Source organism: Amphiura filiformis, chromosome 16 (genome assembly GCF_039555335.1).
Source record: "Amphiura filiformis chromosome 16, Afil_fr2py, whole genome shotgun sequence".
Classification (NCBI taxonomy): domain Eukaryota; kingdom Metazoa; phylum Echinodermata; class Ophiuroidea; order Amphilepidida; family Amphiuridae; genus Amphiura; species Amphiura filiformis.
Window position 1 is genome coordinate 49,722,529 of NC_092643.1, and position 10,140 is coordinate 49,732,668.

At 37.9% G+C, this 10,140-nt stretch overlaps 1 protein-coding gene and 1 long non-coding RNA gene across 2 annotated transcripts in view; both read right to left on the reverse strand.

Annotated features, from left to right (window-relative positions):
• Nucleotides 1-10,140, reverse strand: part of LOC140136145 (uncharacterized) — a 269,844-nt gene that overhangs the window by 196,232 nt on the left and 63,472 nt on the right. The window lies entirely within an intron of this gene.
• On the reverse strand, nt 8,384-10,129 carry LOC140136134 (uncharacterized). The gene has a single exon (XM_072157840.1). It carries the CDS (start codon nt 10,127-10,129, stop codon nt 8,399-8,401), a length of 1,731 nt encoding a protein of 576 aa, XP_072013941.1. The 3' UTR covers nt 8,384-8,398.

The window sequence follows — 10,140 nt, forward strand, 5'->3', positions numbered from 1 at the left end:
AATGTATTATATACATTTAGGGACCGTTCACAAACACTTGTTAGGGGGTCCTGATGCAAAAAAATTTCAGGGGCCCCTTTTTGACATGAAAATTATGGGGCAACCCCATAGAAAAGCATATAAACTCAATTTTCCCAGAAAAATTTATGGTCCTTTTTCAGGGCCCCCCCCTTAGGAGGGTCACAATTTTTCAGGGCCCCCCCCCCTTTCCCTTTTTGCACCCCCCATAACAAGTGTTTGTGTCCCTTAGGTTGTCATAGTGCAGCTATATGACCAGTTTGGCTGCAACATCATCCCGATTTGAACTGTTCTTGTGAGACCAAATTTTTACAAAAAGCTTATAAGGTTACACCAAATGTTCGACTGATTCACTGTCATATGTATGCATATCTCCTTCAACCAAAAATTATTAATCACTTAATCTGCATATTTTCTGTGGAATAATTATGAGCGCCTCCAGGGGAGGGGGGGAATTTTCAAATGGCGTTTCAAAAAATGCTTTCCCCGCCCCTCTCGGCTTGCCAAAAATTGCTTCACCCCCTCTCAGCCTGCCAAATAATCTCTCCCCCCTTCAAATCCCTTCCCCAGGGCTCATAATTATTGCACAGCCCATTAAATTCTTTTGTTTTTAACAAATATCCAAGGTTTGATAATAATTTGCATAATAATTTTGCACAATTCAGTAGTTGGTGAATAAAAATTGGGCCTCTTTGGCAAGTAGCAAACAAAAACACACGCCAGTAATTTTACACACAAATTATTTTTGTTTTTTCTTCTTTATTTAAAAATGTGTACATATAGGGCCTACATTGTTTTATTCGTTTATTTGTTCAATTTATGACAAGTTATACTTGGATGAATACTCGAGGTGTGCTTTGAAATTAATTAAAAGTCACTTTTTTTGTATTCTCTGGCAAAATGATGTAATAATCGGAATATCGGATTAACTACCACACCATAGCAATAGGTGAAAACAATTTTTGATTATATTGCGATGCACTACAAGCAGGTTGCACTCTTACAGGTCCGAGTGATCAGCATAATATGCATATTCTATAGAATTACAATCCAGGTCTTTATCCCTGTTCTTTGACACCTATGGTTCAATGCATAGGTATACCGATGATGTGCAGTACGATATAAATCAAAAAATTGTTTTTACCTATTGCTATGGTAGTTAATCTGATTATTACATCACTTCGCCAGCGAATTTTGATTTTGATGTGTTACGATGGCGAGTATCTAAAAGGTGGCAATTCAATTTCTGAATAAACTCAAGTATACAAATCAAGATGTTAATTTTTGACATACATCAATTCATTGGCATCAAGGGTCAGTTGTTGGGGGAGAAAATAATCTGATTGGCAGTTTGGCCCGGTTTTACAGGGACAATTGTATGCAAAAAATGTCAATTTGACACTACCCTACAAGCATATAGAGTGTTTTTAGCTAAATTAAGGGATCTAGAATGAGCGTTTATGGCGTTTCGACAGTATTTTTTGTGGGACATGAGAGCACCTCAGACGTATCGAATTGTATTCTGAATACGAAGCATGTCTTTCTGATATCAAATAATTTTCATTTTTTGAAATTCACGATATAATACAAATTTTATGACAAATCATTAAAATTTGATATTTTTCAAATTTTGATATATAACAGTGCTCGAATAAATTTTATAAATCTAATGATATATTCTTAAAGTGTATGTAGCTGGGAGGAAAAGCCGACGATCAATTGAAAATTTTGACCTTTTATATTGAAGATATGGATTTTTTCCCAAAAGACCTATTTTTGTTGTTGGTGTTTTGGGAAAAAATCCATATCTTCAATACGAAAGGTCAAAATTTTCAATTGATCGTCGGGCTTTTCATCCCACCTACATACACTTTAAGTATAAATCATCAGATTTATAAAGTTTACTTCAAGTACTGTTAAATATCAAAATATCAATTTTTAATGATTTGCCATAAAATGTGTATTACATTGCGAATTTCAATCAGAAAGGACATTCTTCGTATTCAGAATGCAATTCGATATGTCTGATGTGCTCTAATGTCCCACAATAAATACTGTCCAAACGTTCATACCCCACCCCTTAATATGAAACAGCCGTGAATATGCCAATACAATAGATTAGTCTTACAATAGTACTTGTTTGTATATATGCTTGTATCGGTAAGTTATTTGTTCAAACTCCATAATGTTATAAAGCTGTCAATGGATGGCACCTGGATTAATTTAGCTTTCATCAAAATTACTCTATATGCTTGTAGACCAGGTTTTACGGTATTTTCCTGGGACTATTATAGCCAAAAAAATTCTGAATGGCATCATTTTGGCCCAGTTTTACTGGGACAATCGCGACAGTCTCCTCCTACCCAATACACTACTAGTACACATCAAACATCTATTACAGATAAGAGACACAACAGGAATGTGTGAATAATTACATTATTATTACAAAATATCAAGATCTAACACCACCAAACAGATATATAAATGAGTGCCCTTAATATTTACTCCATGTTTCAATACATTTTCACCAAAAAAAGGTACTAAATTAAATATTAAAATGCATAGAAATGTGCATTTTTTGGCACATCTTTTGTAACATTTGTTGTTGAGTGTGTTTGGGTTCAAATCACTCACTTCACCATGTGACTTGAGACCATTCACAAACACTTGTTAGGGGGGCCTGATGCAAAAAGGGAAGGCCTTAAAAATTTTGACCCTCCTAAGGGGGGGGCCTGAAAAAAATGACCACAAGTTTATATGCTTTTCTATGGGGTTGACCCATAATTTTTAGATCTGTAAAGGGCCAGGGGGCTCCAAACAATTTTCGTGGTGAATTTTGTTTGCATCAGGCCCCCCTTAACAAGTGTTTATGAACGGTCCCTTATAAAATATATTTCATGAAAACATACTCAGATTTCGCAATATTATTTGATAAAACTACAAAAATGATCATTTAAAGTTATCCAGTTGTAACAAAAAAGTAGTAATTCAGTTCACAGGGGTATATCAACAAACTGGCTACCGGGGAGGGAGAGGGCCCAAAGTGCACCCAGGGGTTGATAGGCTGATTGTGCATGATTTGTATTAAAAACGAATGTACCTGCACCCTCCTGAATAACAAGGCGGTTCTCGAACCACGAGTCTCGCCTGCTTTTGCGACCGCCTGCTTTTTCAATTGCTTTTGGTAGCGGTAAATGAATTTGGCGGTTATCGGCTGGGCACGATTATCTGGCTGATGGTGACTGTACCCACCAAGTGTCAGGCCCATGCAACAGTTTTTACTAATTTGACCTCAGATGACCCCTGGTGACCCTGAAATGACCTTCCAAAAATTTGGCTCTAAATGTTGACTGGACCCACCAAGTTTCATGCCTATCTGACAGTTTTTACTAAGTTAACCGCAGATGACCCCTGGTGACCCTGAAATGACCTTCCAAAAATTTGGCTTCAAATGTTGACTGTACCCACCGGGGGTCGTCGCCTTAGGACAAAGAAAACTTTTACTACTTTGACCTCAGATGACCCCTGGTGACCCTGAAATGAACTTCCAAAATTTGGCTTCAAATGTTGACTGCACCCACCAAGTTTCATGCCCATCCGACAGTTTTACTAATTTGACCTCAGATGACCTCGAAATGACCTTCCAAAAATTTGGCTTTAAATGTTGACGGTACCCACCAAGTTTCATGCCCATACAACTGTTTGTACTAATTCGACCTCAAATGACCCCTGGTGACCTCGAAATGACCTTCCAAAAATTTGGCTTTAAATGTTGACTGGACCCACCAAGTTTCATGCCCATCCGACAGTTTGTACTAATTTGACCTCAGATGACCCCTGGTGACCTCGAAATGACCTTCCAAAAATTTGGCTTCAAATGTTGACTGTACCCACCAAGTTTCATGCCCATCCGACACTTTTTACTAATTTGACCTCAGATGACCCCTGGTGACCTCGAAATGACCTTCCAAAAATTTGGCTTTAAATGTTGACTGTACCCACCAAGTTTCATGCCCATACGACAGTTTTACTAATTTGACCTCAGATGACCTCTGGTGACCTTGAAATGACCTTCCAAAAATTTGGCTTTAAATGTTGACTGTACCCACCAAGTTTCATGGCCATATGACAGTTTTTACTAATTTGACCTCAGATGACCTCTGGTGACCTTGAAATGACCTTCCAAAAATTTGGCTTTAAATGTTGACTGGACTCACCAAGTTTCATGGCCATACGACAGTTTTTACTAATTTGACCTCAGATGACCCCTAGATGACCTCAGTGACCTTGACCCACTAACCAATACAAACCGGTTCTGTCTCGGGTCAAGATGCACCCACCCACCAAGTTTGAGGAACGTGCGACTCATAGTCTCCGAGAAAATAGGCGGAAAGCAAACTTTAACCAAAACTTTAACCAAATTTGTCACATACACACATACACACACCCCCCTCTACACACATACATACATACGGAAAAGTGATTATATAGTCTCCTGCCTTATCAGGCGAGACAATAAAAATACCAGGTTCCCAGCAGTCACTAGGATCCACAACATGCTCATCTATCAGGACAAAATTCTTTAACCCCAATACATTTGTACATTCATTGAATGACCTTTGAAAATTTGGGTACAAAATCTCATACTCTGCAACTTTTGCACTATGATTGTTTAATTGAGGTTGTTGAACTATGCCATTGGGATGAGGCTATTGTGTTCCATAGTGAGTTGTAAATGTATTACCACATTGTTTGTATTAAACGCTCCCCCTCTAATAAACTCCCCCCCCCTCCAATATTTCAGCAACAAAAAAAATTGTTTGCTTGCCCTCCAGTGGGATTTTGGGGGCATGAGACACAAACAGAACTTGTCAGTCATAAATGATATAATGGGTTTACAGTATTGATTTTAGCTTTGAAATGAAATTTATACACAAAAGAAGGAAAAAATAAAAAACATTAAAATTGTTAACTTATTATTATTACCTAAAAACTATGAAATAAAAAGAAAAGGGCTGACCCTGAATTTGAATTTAGCCAATTTTCAAGGCTTATATTAACCAGGCACCTGGGCTTTTTTTACCCCATGGTTGCCCAGTTTTGGCTCCTGAAGTATCCAATATTTTACACTACCAACTATAGGACCAGCGGAGCCATCTTTGGGACCGTCCAGGCATACTTAATATAAGGCCTGCCAATTTTGTTTTGGGTCGGTCGGTGGAGGGCAAGCAAATTTTTTTTTTTTTTTTGCCTTATAGTTTTATACACTACTATATATCATATCACTTTCAAAATCAGAGGCAGAAATATACTAAGAGCCAACTAACTAAACATACAATTACATTACTGATGCTACAGGGCTGGAAAAGATGAAAATTTCCCTGGAAGATGATCAAAATTTCCTTCAAAAGATAAATTTCCTCCAAATTCTTATGTACGGTATTTCTTTGTTTAAGGACCTTAATTTCCCTCCAAATTTCCTGGGAAGGAGCTTCCCACTTTCCACATTTTTCCAGGCCTGCTGATGCTACAAGCTATATCAAAATGATTGGTACCCGTTAGTTTCCATCGATAATGGATGACACACACAAATTCAACGCATGATCTACATAATTTATAGATAAATTGTATAACAAGTCATCACTCATAAACTATACATTCTGGACATTTCAAGAGTATCCAATATTTTAGATTTGGAAGATGCAGGCTGTTCAATAAACATCAAAATTGATGGATACCAATCATTTTGATACACCCTGTATTGTGCATTCATCTTGAAAACTATACAATATACAATCAAGTTTGACTTTGACAAATTTTGTTTTATGTTTCTAGACCCCGGTCCCCGCACTCCGTGCATCCACGGGTATTCATGCTTGTCGGTGAACTTTAAAAACACCCCCTTTTGCATCTCATTTCGCGAAGTTTTTAGGGGAAAATCACCCCTTTTTTAGCGATTTTGCGAATTATTTGCCCTTCGAAAATACCCCTATTTTCGCTAAAACATGAACGATATTTCTAATATGCCCTTTTCTGGCAGAAACGCGTAGGCTGCTCGATGAAAAATACCCTTTTTTTCAATTTCGCACACACGTGGTTTCAAAAAACACCCCTTTTTTGTGTGTTTCGCGAATTGCGTTTCTTTATCTGAAAACACCCCTTATTTCGCTAAATTTTCGACGAGCATGACCCGCGGATGCACGGAGTGCGGGGACCGGTTCTAGACTGATCCAAACACTGAATAAAATATTTCTATCTTTGTAAGTGAAGTGTGTGCAAATGATAAAATTAACAAAGAGTTAAAATGTCCACATTTACATTAAGGTGGTATTTGAGGCATTTTGGAAGTGCTACATGTATATGCATGTTTTAAACAGATTAATTGTTAATCGAGTAGAGCAAAGCACACTTATCAATATGCCTTTTGTTTGAAGCAATCGAACATACGGTTATCAGAATACATCAATTCATATTTTCTTTGCATTAATAGTATTGTTTTTTATCAATAATCAATCAATTTATGAGCTAAAATGACTGAAAAGGCTCATTAATATGCAAATATGCAATTTTTGCCACTATTTTGCTAAAAATTCATGCATAAATATTCAGAGTACTTTTATTGTGCATACTTCGGGTTTACTTTTGCCTTGAAACTTGGTTGAAGTATGTTCTAATGTAGTATAGTCTAGTCACCCCCTAATTTGCATATTTACATAATCAATTAGCATTTATGCAAATTATCTCATTAATTATGCAAATGAGATGGCCGTTAGACAATATAATACACTAGAACATATTAGAAACACTTTGACCATGCACAATAAAAGTACCCTGAACATATATGCATGGAATTTTAGCCAAATATTAGCAAAAATTACAAATTAATTAAGCCTTTTCAGTCATTTGAGCTCATTAACTACATTGATCGGTGTACTTTGCCCTAATCTGTTTAAAACTTGCTTAGAATATTTCTGAATTTCCAGAAATATCCTCATTTACCACCTTAATTTTGTCCAAATACATGGCAATTATAACAATAATAACATAATTGTTTCAACTACAAGAAGGGTGATAATACATACCGTATACTATAAAATTAGCCAAGTATATAGTGAGTGTACAGTGCTATTTACAGAGATAGAAAAAAATGTTGGATTTCCAACAACATGCCTTATATTTTATACACCATGGGCATGACAATATTTTCTTCAGATTCAGTACCACACAGAACTTTGGTCAGCCATTTCATTTTTAACTAGAATTACACGGTTCATAATTAAGGTGGCCCACATACAAAGGTGTGTAAATAACAGGTTTGTAAATACAAATAATATACAATATGTAAATAAGCTCATTAATATTCATAATTATACAAATAACATGACATAAAACTATACAGCATATCAGGCCACCATATCCAATCCACATAACAAGTTTGAAGTTGATCAGCCTTTGCAATTAAACTGCAGAGTGGATTAATGAAAATGCAAGCAAGACATGCAAATCACCTCTTTAATATTCATAAATATGCAAATAACACAACACAAAACTAAACAGCATATCAGGCTACCATATCCAATCACCAAACCAAATTTAAAGTTGTTTGGTTATTGTGTTTAAGCTGCAGAGTGGATTAATGAAAATGTAGGCAAAATATGCAAATAAGCTCATTAATTTTCATAAATATGCAAATAACATGACACAAAACTATACAGCATATCAAGTCACCATATCCTATCACCATACAAAGTTTGATATAATATTGGATGGCTGAGCATGATACCATAAAATATCGGATGAGTCATAAAAATATCGGACGAGCCAACGGCGAGTTCGATATTTGTATGACGAATCCGATATGTTATGGTATCATGCTAAATAAGCTATCCAATATTATCATTATTAGGTTTTCTTAACTCCTAATAACCCTGAAAACATAATAATGATATAATATTGGATGGCTGAGCTTGATACCATAACATATCGGATGAGTCATAAAAATATCGGACGAGCCAACGGCGAGTTCGATATTTGCATGACGAATCCCGATATGTTATGGTATCATGCTAAATAAGCCATCAATATTATCATTATTAGGTTTTCTTAACTCCTAATAACCCTGAAAACATAATAATGAAATTGATCGGTTATTGTGTTGGAGCTGCACAGTGGATTAATGAATTTGCTTCCGCCCAGACAGCCAAACAAAGAAATAAACAAAGAAACAATCATTTGGATGATAACAAAAGCCCCACACATTGTGTGGGGTCCAAAAAGTTACATGTACCTGTTCCAAACCAGCTATAAAAAATCCCCTTATCATTAGGAATATATACAACTTCTACTGTAGCTACATATACATAAAGTTTCTGACTAACTATCACTGGTCTTCAGCTTCTTCAACAAACAAATATATTGTACCATCTCCTCCATCTTCCTCCTCCCCCTCCTCTTCTTGTTCCTTTTGTTCCTCCTCTTCCTCTTCAGGTGGTTGTGGTACTGCTGCAGCAGCAGCTGCTTGCCTTGTGAACTTTGCTGCTTTCTCTACCTTGATCTTTGGTACTAACTCGTCCTGCTGTGGCAGTTCCTCTTGTTGTGTGGTCATCTGTGCTGCTTGGGCAAGAATCTCAGCTGCCGCTTGGGCTGCGACGGCTTCGTCTTGATGGCCAGATGTGGAAGGTGTTGTTCCCTGTTGTCCAACTTGCATAATGATTTGGCTTGGCTGGACATCTTCAGATGGACCTTCTCCAGGACCATGGTGGACAGCTGTCAACTGACCATTGACCATCTGTAATGTTTGTTCCACATTTTGTACTGATCCATCTGGTCCTGAAGTGACAGTCAGGATGGTTACTGGAACTGCTCCATCCCCACTGCTTTGTACAATTTGTAATGTGCCATCACTTTGTTGAACTGCTTGCAAAGTATTGGGATCTGTGATTGGATTTCCATGTTCGTCAACTACCAGCCCTTCATTTTCTCCAAGCATACGTTGTCGCCTCGATACTTTCTTTCCAGGTGAACCATCAGATTCTTCGGATAACTTCCTCTTTCGCGGGGTAAGATCTTCTGAGGCATCAATGATCATATTATGTTTAGCTTTGGCATGATTAACCAAGGTCTGCTTATGTTTGAAGGTCTCGTGGCATTGGTCACATTCAAATGGACGTTCTCCCGTATGGACACGCATGTGAACCACAAGATGGCGCTTCTGAGGTGCTGAATATCCGCACTCACCACACTTAAAGATCTTCTCACCTCGGTGCGTCTTAATGTGCTGCATGTAAGTGAATCGATCGGTGAACCCATTCTCACACACCCTGCAAATCAATGGCTCGCTCGATGTGTGCATCTTACGAATGTGCGTCTTCATATCTGCAAGGCGTCCAAACGATGTCTCGCAGTGGTTACATTTATGCGCCGGCCTATTGCCTGTGTGTTTCCACATGTGTTCCTTGAGGGTGCTTTTTTGCGAAAAAGTCTGCTCACATTCCCCGCATTGGTATGGTTTTTCGCCTGTGTGGACTCTCATATGTCGTTTTAATTTGTGGTTATCGGTACTCGCGTACTCACAAAGCGTACATTTATATGGCTTCTCTCCTGTATGAGATCTCATGTGACGTTTAATCTTGGACGATTCTACACTTGCATAGTCACAAAGTGGACATTTATGCGGCTTCTCGTGAGTATGGATGTATTTGTTATGACGACTTAATTCACCAGACGTTCCAAATGCTTTAGCACACGGTTCACATTTATAGGGTTTGGTTCCTGTGTGGGTGTTGTGATGGTTTCGGAGAAGCGTGGAAGTACGGAAAATACGGCCGCACAAGTTACACTCGTGCACTTTGGGTTCGCGAGGACTGCCGCTGCTTGTGCTTTTCTTGTTTCTGCCGAGGACTTGATTGATCAAACGCCCGTCATCAAATTTGGGGACAGTAAAACGTTTCGTTTTCGGTTTGATGTCCTTGTCATCCTGACTTCCAATCGTGACAGGTGTCTTGTCATCGTCTCCGGCATAGAAATCGTAAACATTCGGATCATTTGACCCTTGACCCTCATTATTTACAATTACATACTGAGTACGAACATCATCTCCCCCTTGTTCCATACTGCCAGTCC

Coding starts and splice junctions, on each gene's coding strand:
- LOC140136134 (XM_072157840.1), bottom strand. CDS start 10,129: ATGGAACAAGGGGGAGATGATGTTCGTACTCAGTATGTAATTGTAAAT.